The 15,916-nt window shown below is 49.8% G+C and overlaps 1 protein-coding gene across 1 annotated transcript; it reads right to left on the bottom strand.

The window, feature by feature from the left end:
* Positions 1–1,739: 1,739 nt before the first annotated feature.
* On the bottom strand, positions 1,740–14,254 carry e2f2 (E2F transcription factor 2). The gene is made up of 7 exons (XM_061215898.1): positions 13,353–14,254; positions 6,040–6,136; positions 4,746–4,965; positions 4,009–4,170; positions 3,347–3,461; positions 2,671–2,848; positions 1,740–2,037 (listed from the first exon to the last, which is right to left on the bottom strand). The coding sequence occupies exons 1-7, from the start codon at positions 13,608–13,610 to the stop codon at positions 1,763–1,765; spliced, it is 1,305 nt and encodes a 434-aa protein (XP_061071882.1). The 5' UTR covers positions 13,611–14,254; the 3' UTR covers positions 1,740–1,762.
* Positions 14,255–15,916: the final 1,662 nt, after the last annotated feature.

The following is a 15,916-nucleotide window of genomic DNA, read 5'->3' as shown; positions in this document are numbered from 1 at the left end:
ACCACTGCTTTTTGGGACAGGGCACTGTTTAATCTACCTTACAGGGTGGGGAACTGAACGCAGTCCAGAGAGGATTTGACACGCCTGGTGGCACTGAAGGCCTTGATCCATCTTACGAGATGTTTATATCCATGTTATAGGACAGTGCCCGTTTTAATTGTGGTCTTGCCTTAACCCCCCCCCCCATTTTAAATATGAAATCCATCATGTAGAAAAACTTAAATTAACCCAAATTACTATGTACCCCCACGCCTCTCTTTAAATTTCCTTCCACAAAATAGCAATGAACATTTTTGTATAAAATTACAAAGTAGTACAGAATTATGAATTCCAAACATTGAATAAAAATATATGTACAAAAGCATCCCACCCGTTCCTACAAAAATACAATTTAAAACTACTTAAACCTAGCTGCCACAATATTAAAAAAGGGTATTGGCTCTGGACACACACACACACACACACACACACACACACACACACACACACACACACACACACACACACACACACACACACACACACACACACACACACACACACACACACACACACACACCAGTAAAGATGCATTATCCAATGGCAAGTGACCAATGGTCCTGGTGCCATGGCGACTGCATCACCTGACAGCAGATGAAGCAGTGGATTGGCCGTTTTAGACCAGGAAATGGAGATCAGCTCTGGGTCCGCTCCCCTTTGTACAGGTAAAAGGTGCAATCCCACAGAATTCCACATTCAGGAGTCCCAGCTCATAGCCACAAATTCATCCATAAACAGTACCTCTTCGAACCAGGACAAATGGCTCCCTCTAGTGGTGGAAGTACACTACAACCACATAGCTTTGGAAAGATGTACAAAAATTCCTGAGTACTTGAGCCCCACTAAATCCCACCCACGCTCCCTCCCTCCCTCCCTCCCTCCCCAGTCATAATCAAAACCCTCAGGAGGGTTAAAAGCACCTATGACTCCCAGATCTATTTTTTTTTTTTTTACAGGTGTGTATGCGTCACCTTGATGAAGATCACAGCACTTAATGAGAAATGCCACCATAAAATATTCTGAAGTAATAGTTCTCACATTGTAGCGTTCCCACAGGGCGAGAGAAGCTGAGTGTGTCGACACATCCCTGGTCTCCCAGGGAAGTGGGTCCACCTGGCAGCAGCTGTCCCAGCATGCAGCAGGGGAGAGGAGAGTCACTTCCTGCTTGGCAGGAAACCACAGCGGGAACTTAACCAGAGAAGAAGAGACATTTTTTTTATTTTTTTTTTTTTTTTTTACACGGTCCAGGAGCTGATGCGGCAGGCAGAGTTTGAACGCCTACACCAGAGTCCCTGAGAAACCCCAGGATGTCAGTGCCCCCAGCGTGGCTTGCAGGGAAAGCCACTAACACCAGCAACAGCTGCCTCTACAGGGGTGGGCAACCCAGGGCCTGGAGTGCCAGTCGGTCCTGGTTTTTGCTCCGTCCAAGCATAGAACTACTCATTTTAATTAATCAGGCTGAATGAAAGCAGGCAAGTGCCCAACAGCTGCACGGATCCAACCTTCTGTGTACCTTAGGTTTAGGAACTAAAACCAGAAACGGCACCGGCACTACAGGACCTGGATGGGCTAGCCCTGATCTCTTAAGATAAACAAAATAAAAAAATAAAAAAATAAAATAAAAAAAAATGAACGAAAAAAGAAAGAAAATAAATCCTTGGGGAGGCGCCTCGCCCCGTCCCAGATCCTGGGGGGGGGGGGGGGGTCAGGGGGCACGGCAGTCTCAGCTCCTGAGCAGGTCACCCAGGTCGTAGGTGTCGAAGAAGTCGGACACGCCCTCGCTGCTGTCCAGGCTCCAGAGGTAGTCGTCGTGGTCGAGGGGCGGGGAGAAGCTGACGAAGGGGGCGGGGCCCTCGGGCGGGAAGGCGGAGCCAGGCAGCTGGTCCTCGGTGATCTGGAGCAGGCTGGGAGGCAGGCCCAGGAGACCCTCCACGTCCAGCAGGGGGCGCGAGGGGTCTGGGGCTACCGCTACTGCCCCCGCGGGCTTCAGGGTCTCAGCTGGGGGGGGCGGGCACACGGTTTATTTAATTTAATTAAAACATTTTTTTTTTTTTTTTTATATTCAATTCAAAGTACACACCCGAATGTCCGACAGAAAGCCTCACTGAATCTCTGAACTGGGAATGCAGATTTTAAATAACTCCTTTGATCCACGATCTTTAATGTGAAATGGGTAGTCAACCCCCCGTACCTGTGGGGGTATACACAATGACTGTGTACTACATTACCCACAGACCCCTGTGCCATGGCTAGCCCTGCTGCGTGTGGACCACATTACCCACATCTCCATAATCCTGCTTTGAGCAGCTATCCAGCTAACTCCGTAATCCTGCCTTGTGCAGTTATCCAGCTAACTCAGTAATCCTGCCTTGTGCAGTTATCCAGCTAACACAGTAATCCTGCTTTGTGCAGTTATCCAGCTAACTCAGTAATCCTGCCTTGTGCAGTTATCCAGCTAACACAGTAATCCTGCTTTGTGCAGTTATCCAGCTAACACAGTAATCCTGCTTTGTGCAGTTAACCAGCTAACTCAGTGATCCTGCCTTGTGCAGCTATCCAGCTAACTCAGTGATCCTGCCTTGTGCAGTTACGCATGCAGGTTAAACGGTTAATTGGGTTCGGCGACCGCACCTTCCTGGGGCTCCTGTTTGACAGCGTACTGGGGCGGCTCTGAGACGGGTGGGGGGCGCTGTTTTTTGGGCGTGGCGCTGGTGCCCTTCAGCGGACTCCCGTCCTCCTGGCCCTCCTCAGGACACAGGTAGACCTCGATGGGGCCGTTCTTACTCTTCAGGTAGATCTGCAGGGCTTCCTGTGGATGGGACACATACCGCCTTCAGACAGACGCCTACAGACTCAGCTGCAGGCAGTGCAGGCGTGCCGCTCCATAGGTAATCATCACGCTGATCCATTTCAGGATTATACGCCCAACTTCCACTCCCAGTCGTTTAGGGTAATTCGCTCGATCGCGTCTTGATCTGACGTTTGCGTAAGCACCAGCCACAGCCACAGCCCGCGTGTGATAGACTTTACAGGAGTGAACCAGCACAGTTCACAAAGCGGTCAGAAAACTGAAACTAAAATAACCATTTGTAACAAAAATAAATAAATAAGCAAATAAGCAAGCAGATCGGTGCCCGTCGTCCCAAAACACCTCGTTTCCAAGGCCACCGACTGAACTCCACAAAGCCGGGCCGGTACTACCACCGCGGTTATGTCGGTTATTGCAGCAGGAAGGCAGATCACGACTCCTAAAATGGCCGCTCTCGCTCACCCCACGAGTCCTAAAATGGCGGCCGCTCTCGCTCACCCCGTGAGACTCCGGCACTTCCAGCTTGGTCTCGGACGGCGCCTTCACGGCGATGACCGTCTGGTCCTGCAGGCTGGCGATGGACCGGATGTCCTGGTAGGTGACGTATCCCAGCGTGCAGTGCAGTCAAGGAGAAAACCACCACCTCGATATTCCCCAAAACCCTAACTCAACATCCCCAGAAAACCCCAGAAGTCACAGGAAGCAGTAAATTCCACTTCAGAAAGAATGCTGTGGCCCTGCTGCATGGACTACATTACCCACAAATCCCTGTGTCATGGCTAGCCCTGCTGCATGTGGACTACATTACCCACAAATCCCCGTGTCATGGCTAGCCCTGCTGCATGTGGACTACATTACCCACAAAACCCTGTGTCATGGCTAGCCCTGCTGCACGTGGACTACATTACCCACAAATCCCTGCGTCATGGCTAGCCCTGCTGCATGTGGACTACATTACCCACAAATCCCTGTGTCATGGCTAGCCCTGCTGCATGTGGACTACATTACCCACAAATCCCCGTGTCATGGCTAGCCCTGCTGCATGTGGACTACATTACCCACAAATCCCTGGGCCATGGCAGACCACGAACATCAGGCTAGGCAGGATTAACCAACCATCCCCCCACCACCACCACCAGCACCACCCTGTGGAAGGATATCTCTGGTTGTCCTGGCTCTCCGTCAGCAGGCGGAGCTGATTGGTGCTGGACTGGATGAGGTCATCCAGAGCCTTCTCCGCCCTCTCCAGGTCACCCAGCTCCTTCCGCAGAGAGCGCGCTTTCTCCGACCCGCCCGCCGAGCCCTCGAACACACCGCCCACCCTGCGGACAGAGAGGGACAGAGAGGGACAGAGAGGGACAGAGAGGGACAGAGAGGGACAGAGAGGGACAGAGAGGGACAGACACGGACAGACACGGACAGACACGGACAGGGCGGATTGATTACATGCGTAAAACAGCTTGCATGTGTAAAAACACTGGCGTAAGGCTGATCGTCAAATCTTGAAAGAAGGCCACATGTACAACATCAAGACCCCAAACCTTATCGATGTCCGGGGTCTCAGACTGAATTTAAAATATCACAAATACGAAAAATATTACGAATAACGTTTTATTTTACCGCCAGTTAGAAGTTAACGGGTAACCATTTTGATCTCAGAGGCAAGTACTACGAAACGGGCTGTAAAACCTATTTACATACCACTTAGATATGGTACATACCGACTGTTCCATAGTACTTACCACTGAAATCAGAGAACTTGCCTAATAATTACACAAGTAGCCGTGTACTACTATGTAATTAACAGGCTGTAAAAAAAAAAAAACGTGACCTAATAATTCCTCACGAATTCAAAGGGACATGATTAGCGCCCCCCGGAGGCACAGACGGGACTCACATCCACTGGATGTTGTTCTTGGACTTCTTGCGGATGAGCTGCACGCCCTCCAGCACGTTGGTGATGTCGTAGATGCGTCTCTTCTGCACCTCCAGAACCTCCGTGGCCCAGTTCAGGTCCAGGACCCCGTCCGGCGACTCGCTGAGGAGGCCCACGAACTTCTTGGTGAGGAGGCCCAGCGAGGTGTCGTAGCGGGTGCGCTCCCCTGGCGACTTGGGGGCTGTTCGGGGAACGGGAACGTTTTTCGGGACGGAAGAGGGCACGGTCACATCCGACATCCACACCCACATCCATCACGTCGGCTATTTCGGCTGACGCTTTTTACGCGACGTCACTTTCAGTTGATTAGACTAAGCAGGGGGCCAGTCCCCGCCCTGGAGCATATTGTGGATACACCCGAACCACAAACCTTCCAGGTCCCAGTCGTGCACCTTAGCCGCTAGGCTACAGGCACCTTAGCCGCTAGGCTACAGGCACCTTAGCCGCTAGGCTACAGGCACCTTAGCCGCTAGGCTACAGGCACCTTAGCCGCTAGGCTACAGGCACCTTAGCCGCTAGGCTACAGGCACCTTAGCCGCTAGGCTACAGGCACCTTAGCCGCTAGGCTACAGGCACCTTAGCCGCTAGGCTACAGGCACCTTAGCCGCTAGGCTACTGGCACCGTAGCCGCTAGGCTACAGGCACCGTAGCCGCTAGGCTACAGGCACCTTAGACGCTAGGCTACAGGCACCTTAGACGCTAGGCTACAGGCACCTTAGACGCTAGGCTACAGGCACCTTAGCCGCTAGGCTACAGGCACCGTAGCCGCTAGGCTACAGGCACCTTAGCCGCTAGGCTACAGGCACCGTAGACGCTAGGCTACAGGCACCGTAGACGCTAGGCTACAGGCACCGTAGACGCTAAAACATACTTCCCATTAAACAAATCTCCTCAATTGAAACTGTTGGGAGTTGATGTACTGCAGCCACGTTTGTCAAGATGCTAGGTAGATAAATCTAAAAGGCCGTTGAAACGCTGCATACACTCATAATTCATGGCAAATCCCCAGTGCAAGAGGAGGTCCAGGCACTCACCCCCCCCCTCCCTCAAAGCGCAGAAACTCTCGAGTTCTAACCATAAAGATGGGCTCAAATGACTGATTTACACGCAATGCAGACACTGCAACCTGAACTGAATTACCTCTATGTTAGAGGGGTTCACACTCTCACACTCTCACACTCTCACACTCTCACACTCTCACACTCTCACACTCTCACACTCTCACACTCTCACACTCTCACAGAGGAATACTCACTCTGGGGGCTGGGGAGGGGGGCAGCGCACCCCTTCCCTTTTGGGGTACGGAAGTCAGGCAGGTACGAGGGGTCCTCCAGATCCAGCTTCCTCTTGGCCTGAAGGGGGGGGGGCACAGGTGAGTGTTACATTACAGAGGACCGACCGCCCTGCGTGTGTGGAGGTGTCCCCGCGCAAGACGCCTAACCCCTAATTACTCCTGACGAGCTGGTTGGTGCCTTGCATGGCAGCCAGTCTCCGTCAGTGTGTGGGTGGGCGTGTGTATTTATGGGTGAATGAGAAGCGTCAATTGAACAGCGCTTTGGATAAAGGCGCTATATATAAATGCAGGCATTCACCTTTTGTTACATTACAGGTCATCTAGCTGACGCTGTTATCCGAGACGACTGAGTTGATTAGACCAAGCAGGGGAACACAGCATGGCTGGAGCCTCAATCAGGCGCTACGCTACAGGCCCCTATGGAGTGCGGAGCCTTATGATAATTAATATACAGTATATAATAATCTCATTTATATTGTGGTTCGCTCCCCAGCCGGTGACTCAAAGCCCTTTACAGTCATGTGACTGCAGGGGCAGGTTCATACATTACATTACATTACATTAATGGCATTTGGTAGACGCTCTTATCCAGAGTGACTTACAGTTGATTAGACTAAGCAGGAGACAACCCAGCATTGCTCCAGGGGAGGACTAAGGGCCTTGCTCAAGGGCCCAACGGCTGTGCGGACCTTATTGTGGCTACACCGGGATTAGAACCACCGACCTTGCGTGTCCCAGTCATTTACCTTAACCACTACGCTACAGGCCGCCCCTAATCCCCCCCCCCCCCCCCTCGACCCCCGCTCACCGACCCCCCCCGCACTTTCAAGTGCCTGAGTCATTCACACTTCCTCTTCACTCATAACTCCCCATGAAGAGGGTGCGAATCCACTGAAGACAACAGCCGACACCCCCCCTCCAACCCTGTAATAAACTTCATTCACTTTCACACAGGCCAGTGAACCCCGCGCCCCCCTCCCCCTCAATACAATGAAGCCAGGAACAAAGCACAAGCCTGTAACTGAAACACACACGCACAAACACACACACAGGCACGCGCACACACAGACGTAGCAGAGATGTCTGCTACAAAAGCCATAATAATGTAGAGCTTGCTGCCACAGACGCGCACAGACGCGCACAGACGCACACAGAGCTCTCCCTTGTTAGCGGGTTAATTGGATTCCAGTCACTCTTTTATAGAGCTACTCCACCCCCTGCCTACGTCCTGCTCTGCCTAAAATGAGCTCAGTGTGTGAGATACTGGGGCAGTTTAGCACCTCATTAACTACATCCCCCACAAGCACTCCCAAATTAACATAAAACAGGGGGGGGGGGGCACAGGAGCAGCCCATGCATCACACACACACACACACACACACACACACACACACACACACACACACACATCACACACACTCCCTCTGGGGTGACATGTCTGAGTGTGGCCATAAGGGGGCGCGTGAGAGCAGGAGGGCGGTGGACGGTGAAGGCCGGCATTGTCCCCCGCAGCCTCCCCACCTGTTCTCAGGGACATCTGGGGCCAGCAGCAGCAGAGACAGCAGTGCTTGGCCTGTCATAAACGCCACGTCAGCCAAACCCCCCCCCGCACTCACAATGGTGCCAGCCTCCCGCTCCTCCTCCTGTTATGATCCGTCACAAGCCAGTAGGTCTACGCATGTGCATCTTTGATTTCCTCCTGCTTTGCCCCCCTAGATCGGCCATTTCGGTCTCCAGTTCCTCAGTATCGCACGTTCAACCATTTTTTTGTTTTATTCAATTTAAAATGGGCTGTGAATAGCAGGCCAGGATCAATGGAGCAATAAACAGTTAGCCAGTCCAGCCAGCCCACAGAACCCAGCACCATGCAACAGCTTCACAGCGCCCCGGCTGACATTCTGCACAAACCACAGAAGAAGTACATTTATTTGGGAGGTCACAGATATGCGACTAGAATGTTCTTAAGTGAACATTCTAATGCTGATGTCAGAATCACTCCTGGCAAAGGCGGAGTTCTGGAACACTGACTTAGACATTTAAATAAATAAATACAAATGAAATAAACCTACTCCTCAAAAGGGTTAAGGAATGACAAGCACACCCCTCCCATAGGAACACATCTCTTGTGCGTGTGCAAACAGTCTGCCTACTCATCTATGGAGAGGAAACGCATCACAGATGTAAACCAAAAAGTCCGCATTTTCTAAACAGGAAGTGGCTCTCAGAGATGGACAAGACGGCTTCCTGTTTAGTGGCTCAGCTTTTCATTTCCAGAAATGAACAGGGCGTTCATTTTGGCTCGGCTCACCTGGAACGGGGCTTAGGAGGGCATCGCCATGACAGTACATGTCCATCCTAAATCTAAAAGTCCTACACTGACCAAGAAAAATTACAACTGGAAGACATTAGGTTTAAACCTGTTCACTTCTATAAAAAAAAAAAAAGAAAAAAAAAAGAAAGAGAGAAAAAAAAAAAACCCTCTTGCATCAGTTCTGGCTGCATTCATGTTCCTCTAGATGAGTTAACGCCCAAATATAACACACCCAAGCCAGCGAGCACCTGACGCACACCCACAAATCCAGTCCTCATCCCTCACTATCCTGCAGGTTAAACCTCATTCAGCAGCAAGGGCAGGGCTGCCCAACCCTGTTCCTGGAGATCTACCGTCCTTGTAGGGTTTCACTCCTCCAAACCTAACAAAGCATTGTCCGTGTCTTCTTCAGCGTAAATTTAGACACTTTCTGGATCTCTGTGACACACCCATGCACTCATTACGAAACCATGCTGGAGACTTGACACAATTTCGGGTGGGGGGGGGGGGGGGTGGGCAGGATGCGGTGCCCAGCCAGGGAAATTCGACAACGCAGGGCACTAAACTCCAACGATAATTATCCTAGTGGCTAAGGCACATGCCGGTTGTGGTCCAAGTGATAAGATCCACACAGCTGTTGGGCCCTTAACCCCACAGTGCTCTGGGGGGGGGGGGGGAGACTGTCCTCTGCGGAGTCTAATCAGTCTAATCGCCTTGGATAACATCACATGCTCACATGGAGACTGTACAAACTTGCGGCTGATTGGCTGTCTTATCACCAAAAACTCATCACCATACTTGTGAAACTACCAGGTGGTGGGGGGGCACAACCCCCATTGATGTAAAACACAAAATTACAAACAGAAGAATCTGTGGGACCGTTATGCGTTTTGGGACGGCGGGGGGGGACGGGGGGTCAAGGCCTGCATCCAGTCACCCCCGGGGGGGGGGGGGGGGGGGGGGGGGAGTGTGAAAACACTCCAACCCTCCATCAGAGCACCCCGCTGGGACCAGCTGGAGGGGGCAAAAGGCCCCGGAGACAGGATTGGGGTCAAAGGCACCACCACGTTAAAGAAGGGCCACACCGAAACCTCTAGGTGAGCAACTGGGCCTCTGCTGAGAACACATGGGGGGGGGGGGGGGGGGGGGGGAGAGAGACACACACTGAACGCAAGCCAGATCTACACGAGCCCAGCAAGCCTGCGCCAAAAATCACTGCTGAACAACAGGACCAGTGAAAAGCGTCTCACACACACACACACACACACACACACACACACACACACACACACACACACACACACACACACACACACACACACACACACACACACACACACACACACACACACACACACACACACACACGATTTACTTTGTCAGCGTCACGTTTTCCCTCCAATGTTACTCAATCACGCCGTCTAACCTTCCTGTGCCAGGCGTTGCGTTAACACCCATTTCGGACGTTGTGGCAAAGCCAGTGGCAGGTTTCACGTCGAGAAAATGACCCTTTTCCTTTCCGCAGTTACGCAAGCGGCACTTCAACGTCAACTCACTTGTGCTCGGCAGCGCACAGACCTTCTCACAGCCGGCCATTCTGAAGGAAGCAGCGCAGGGCCCCGTTTCACAAAGCAACGCACCCGGCCCAAACGGCACGGAGTAAAACCTGCACCCGGCCCAAACTGCACGGAGTAAAACCTGCACCCGGCCCAAACCGCACGGAGTAAAACCTGCACCCGGCCCAAACCGCACGCAGTAAAACCTGCACCCGGCCCAAACTGCACGGAGTAAAACCTGCACCCGGCCCAAACTGCACGCAGTAAAACCTGCACCCGGCCCAAACTGCACGGAGTAAAACCTGCACCCGGCCCAAACTGCACGCAGTAAAACCTGCACCCGGCCCAAACTGCACGGAGTAAAACCTGCACCCGGCCCAAACTGCACGCAGTAAAACCTGCACCCGGCCCAAACTGCACGGAGTAAAACCTGCACCCGGCCCAAACTGCACGGAGTAAAACCTGCACCCGGCCCAAACTGCACGCAGTAAAACCTGCACCCGGCCCAAACTGCACGGAGTAAAACCTGCACCCGGCCCAAACTGCACGCAGTAAAACCTGCACCCGGCCCAAATCTGGATCATGGACAGAAGCCGTTCCCGGTTTTACTCAGCACCATTAGTTAGGGGTGGCCTGTAGCGTGGTGGTTAAGGTACATGACTGGGACACGCAAGGTCTGTGGTTCTAATCCCGGTGTAGCCACAATAAGATCCGCACAGCCGTTGGGCCCTCGAGCAAGGCCCTTAACCCTGCATTGCTCCAGGGGAGGATTGTCTCCTGCTTAGTCTAATCAACTGTACGTCACTCTGGATAAGAGCATCTGCCAAATGCCTGTGATGTGGTGTGATGTGGTGTGATGTGATGTGGTGTGATGTGATGGGGATGTGGTGTGGTGTGATGTGGTGTGATGTGGTGTGGTGTGGTGTGATGTGGTGTGATGTGATGGGGATGTGGTGTGGTGTGGTGTGATGTGGTGTGATGTGGTGTGATGTGGTGTGATGTGGTGTGATGTGGTGTGGTGTGGTGTGGTGTGGTGTGATGTGGTGTGATGTGGTGTGGTGTGATGGGGGTGTGGTGTGGTGTGATGGGGGTGTGGTGTGGTGTGATGTGGTGTGATGTGATGGGGGTGTGATGTGGTGTGATGTGATGGGGGTGTGGTGTGGTGTGGTGTGAGTTAGGCAGCAAACTGGTCTAGTTGCCCAACTAACAGCAGTACCCAAACTGGAAACGGAACCCACAACCTTTCAGATACAATTCCAATTCCCGAACCACTACACTGCACCCAACGCTCACACCTTATGCATACTGAGGCCTACGACCGACAGTCTCTCTCCCTATATTGTTAGCAAAGAACAGGCATGCAAACTCTTACTCAAGTGAAATGAATCTTCTTTCAACCCCCGCCATTAAAGTTAAAAGCACTACCAAATTTTTTTTTTTTTTTTTTTTTTTCTCCTCTTCCCTCCCCTGAAGTCAGCTTCATTGTTTTTACATTAGATCCAGACCCGTGTCAAATTACGTAATCGTTTTGGATTCAAATAGTTTCTTGACTGATCAACCAAGAGGACCAGCAGCTGGGATTTGTCACTTTGACAGCATTCAAGAGTTTCCAGTTAGCCAGACCAGCTCAGTAAAGTCTGGCTTCCTGGATATACACCCCAAATATACAGCCCCCGCCCCCACCCCCAATTGAAACTGAAATAATACCCCTGTTAACTTATTATAAAACTCTGTTCCATTATAATATAATTTATTATTATTATTATTATAATAGGGATTTTATTCATTAGTATTACTATTTTTATGCTCGGAGGCAGTCTGGTCCAGAAGCAGTGGACAGACCGGACCAGGAGATTTAGCGCCAGAGCAGCCTGCTGACACGGGACACTCCCCTTCACAGGGATCTCGTGTCCCGCCCCGGGCTGAGTGCTGACCTTTGACCCAAGGGGGAGGACGGGGGGGCAGGTCAGACCGGACAACGAGGTGAAACGTCCCAACAGGTGCAGGCGGACGCCAGAAAGGGAAGCGGACGACAACAAGGAGAAATCTCCCAAAGGCGTATAAACGTCCTCTTCCCCTGTCCACGTCTGTCACAGGTCTAACCAGGCCATTTACTAAATCTTTAGATACCGGTGTGCAAAAGTCTAAACCATTACCAGACTTTTAAAATGCATTTATTTATTATTATTACTCAGCCTCATAATGGCTTTTGGGACAACTCTGGTCCTCATGTTAACGAACGCCAATACTAGACCCCAAAAGCCTAGAATGAAGGCGAGACACTGAAAACTCTTACATCTGCACTAAGAAATCAGCCGAGAAACAAACTGTCCAATTACGGTTGATCGCCTAAAACTGGGTGGGGGAGCCATAGGGATGCAATTCATACACGGATCGCCCAATGCGGATGTAAATAGCCGCATGTTAAAGCAGAGTTTGCACTTTAACCTCATATTCATGGTTTCATTTCAAATCCAATATGCTGGAGTAGAGCCAAAAGAACAGAACCACAGTTAAAATACGGAGTGCACCGTATAACCGGACTAGATTATATGAATGCGTAGTCAAGTAGTTTCCTAGTTTAAAGTTTGTGTGTGTGTGTGTGTGTGTGTGTGTGTGTGTTGCGGGAGGGAGGGAATAATTTGCAACAAGAACCAGGAACACCGGATTGTTACGCCCACGCACCCCCGTCCCAATTCTGATAGTCGTTTCCACCCCAACCCCCCACGGAGGGACGCACATCGTGTTATGGCACTGTTCGACTTTCAACAAGCCCCCCCAAATATACCGCCCCACCCACCTCAATCGCTATTTGGGACCCCCCCCCTCTCTCTCACCCACTGCCCGTCTACAACAGCTGGGATGCGAGCGGATTGTCTTGGGCTGGTAAACGCATTACGATTGAGGACAGGCGACAACGGGGACACGTTGCTAAGCAATACACGGGGCCAGATGAAAGCATATATCCATTTGGAACATGCAGCGAATCCTTAGCAGTGTAGCTTACGTACTACTGTACTACCAAGCAACACAGAATATGATACGCAAACTGGCCAACAAGACCGTGCAACAGATAGCCTGGATGCGTCATGGTCGAGATGACCATCTGGTTCAACAACTTGTACCAAACATTCAGATTACGCGGAACATTTAACGATAATGCACGACAAATTAGCATTTGAAACACCGCAGAGTAATGCTTTATCAAGTTCCTTTGTAGCGCTATGAATATACAAGTGGCATCCTGGCAAAAACAGGATTAGCAACCTAATTTAGTTGGGACTACTGTGCAATACTGCGTATGCAATAACTCAGTCAGCGCGAGTGTGTGAGAGAGCACAAAATGTTAAATGCACAAATCATCTCGTGTGTAAATTATCTAACGTTTTCTGTCACCAGTGGCTTACCGGTAGTCTCCCGGAGGAAGATCGGACTGGCTTTGCTTCGGGTCCGTGGGGTGTTGCATAGAGACAGTTGGCTCGCTGGTCCGCGGCGGTAGTGTTGCAAATTTGCGTGAAATAGCCGGCCGGTACGGAGTTAACGTGCGGGCTGGCGTGTCCGGTATTGAAAAACTCCGTGTTCACTAGAACTTTCTTTTGCGAACCCGACAGTCCGACGGCACCTTTGGTTGAAGCCGGGTAGATTCCTTTGGGTAACCGCATCATTTTGTGTAGCAAGTTACCTAGCCAGTTAGCCTCGACGTTAATCGGAAAGGTTAGATTCCAACTCAGAATAAAACAATGTTTAAAATAAATAAATAAAATACAATCTCCCAACAATACTAGTGGAAAGGTACGAGGTGTCCAGGGAGTGCAAATTATACCAATAATTTGGTAAAATATTGCTTGATGAACTGCGGAAAGATATGGCTTGCTGGGTGGCTAGCTAGCCAGCTAATCACAAAGAGTGATTTCCAGAAGCTAGCTAACGTTTGTTTCCTCTTATTCCGCCTTTGAAACAAGTGCAATAAGTTAGAATTGCAGAAATGCATGCAGCAAATATGTATAAAACAGTAACTATTGCTGAGATTCAGCTATTAGCTAGCTAAACAAATGCGAACGGTAGTTTCATCTGCGTCAATTTAAGCAAAGTGCAAATTAACTTTTACTTATTATTATTTGTAATTAAATCGACATCGATTTGTATCAATATTCATATGTCCAGAATCAGAAGAGTCTGTTTTTAAAGTCTTAAAAACAAAGATCAATTAAAAATGTCCGTATTTAAAAGGATGCATTGGATTTTTTTTTCTTTTTTTCCACGGGTGATACAAAATACCTCGCAAAGTGTCCGCAACAGCGAAATTGCTCAGCGTTTAGAAGCCCAGTAGGTCTGAGAACTGCAGTTTTAGCGCCAAACTACGTCCCGCGAAATTTGGATCTCCCGCGGTTGGAGATGGATTGTGATTGGTCAGGGAAAGTGTGACGTCGTTCCTCTTTGTGTACGTTTGCATAGAACTGTTGGAGCCTGGGCGTGCCTCCCCTTAAGGGGACAGGACTCATAAACCACTGTTGTTTCTACGCCAAGTTTTTTAAAAAGATAAACTTCCATCAACCCAACTATACCAAATATAGCGATGAATGCACAAAACTAGATCCCAAAAGTTCACGACTGGAAAGAAACACAAAATACTGGATTGTATTCTTGCTCTATTAAAATCTTCCTGGTTGACCTAATTTCAATTACTCAGGGAGGAGGTCTATACAATTAGCCCGTTTGTAAAATGAAATTAGCCCACAGCGTTTTCCAATTTGACACTTCCAATAAGCAATTTCCAAATAAATCACTTGTATTACATGATGAAAAACTTACCTTGAGCAATTTAAATTGAGCACCACAAACACATATTTAACACATTGAACTGCACAGAAACATATCTGCTTTTTTAATCTCCACTGGTCTCCCCTCACGGAATAATGTAACGCACATTACTCATTTTCACTGAACTCTCTTCATTATTCTGAAAGATTAATTCCCCAGGAAAACAGTCACCGTTAAAGCAACTCAGACATAGTAAACTCTGTTGAACCAAGGAGTTGGGCGGCCTGTAGCATAGCGGTTAAGGTAAATGACTGGGACATGCAAGGTCGGTGGTTCTAATCCCAGTGTAGCCACAATAAGATCCGCACAGCCGTTGGGCCCTTGAGCAAGGCCCTTAACCCTGCATTGCTCCAGGGGAGGATTGTCTCCTGCTTAGTCTAATCAATTGTACGTCGCTCTGGATAAGAGCGTCTGCCAAATGCCAATAATGTAATGTAATGTAAATGGTGTATGCAATGTTCATGGTATAATAATGCATGCAAGTGCCAGTTGATGACACATCTAATATGTTACCATTTTACCACTGGCAGTCAGAGGGTTGCCGGTTCGATCCCGCCCTGTGTTAGCCTTTCGGTAATGGGGAGAAAGGTACTGATGATTCTAGGGGCCCCACAGCTGGAGAGGGCCCTCAAAAATTTGACAACATTTTTGTTCTTTAAGGAACACATTTCCCAAATGTACCCTGCAAGGTACAATACTATTATTTTGGGTAATAACAATAAGTACCCGGTACAAGTTAATTATTAATCCAATGGCAAGGGGTACAATTTTATGTACCTATAAGGGTAGGGTAGATCCAGCCCAGTTACAAGCCTTTATACCTTCTCTTTTTCAGCCATTTTTTGTACCTTTTTTTCTGAGAGCTATATGCCTTCAGATGTCCTGACTATGTCCTCGGCTGCAGCACACAGGAGCACGGTCACAGTTGTATTTGCATTTCTTTGGCATTGTGGGCATTTGCCTGAGGACCCGCATGCCTGACATCTAAAGCCACAACATTTGCAGAAAGGGGTAATTGGGCAACATTAAGAACCAAAGTAGGGTGTGTTCCTGAAAGGGGATTTGCTGACGAAGCACGGTGACTGGCCAGGGAGAAAACGAATAGTCCTATAAATGATCTTTGCGCCATTCGCATCAGATTTTTGGTAAA

The sequence above is a fragment of the Conger conger genome, chromosome 1 (genome assembly GCF_963514075.1).
Source record: "Conger conger chromosome 1, fConCon1.1, whole genome shotgun sequence".
NCBI lineage: Eukaryota > Metazoa > Chordata > Actinopteri > Anguilliformes > Congridae > Conger > Conger conger.
This window is presented reverse-complemented; position numbering and strand designations above follow the sequence as displayed.

Excerpts from the sequence above, each read along its gene's own strand:
- e2f2 (XM_061215898.1), bottom strand. The coding sequence starts at position 13,610 with ATGATGCGGTTACCCAAAGGAATCTACCCGGCTTCAACCAAAGGTGCC. Across the intron at positions 4,966-6,039 it reads CCCCCTCCCCAGCCCCCAGA|CCCCCAAGTCGCCAGGGGAG; the intron begins GTGAGTATTCCT and ends TTCCCCGAACAG. Across the intron at positions 3,462-4,008 it reads GAGAGCCAGGACAACCAGAG|GCTGGGATACGTCACCTACC; the intron begins ATATCCTTCCAC and ends ACTGCACTGCAC.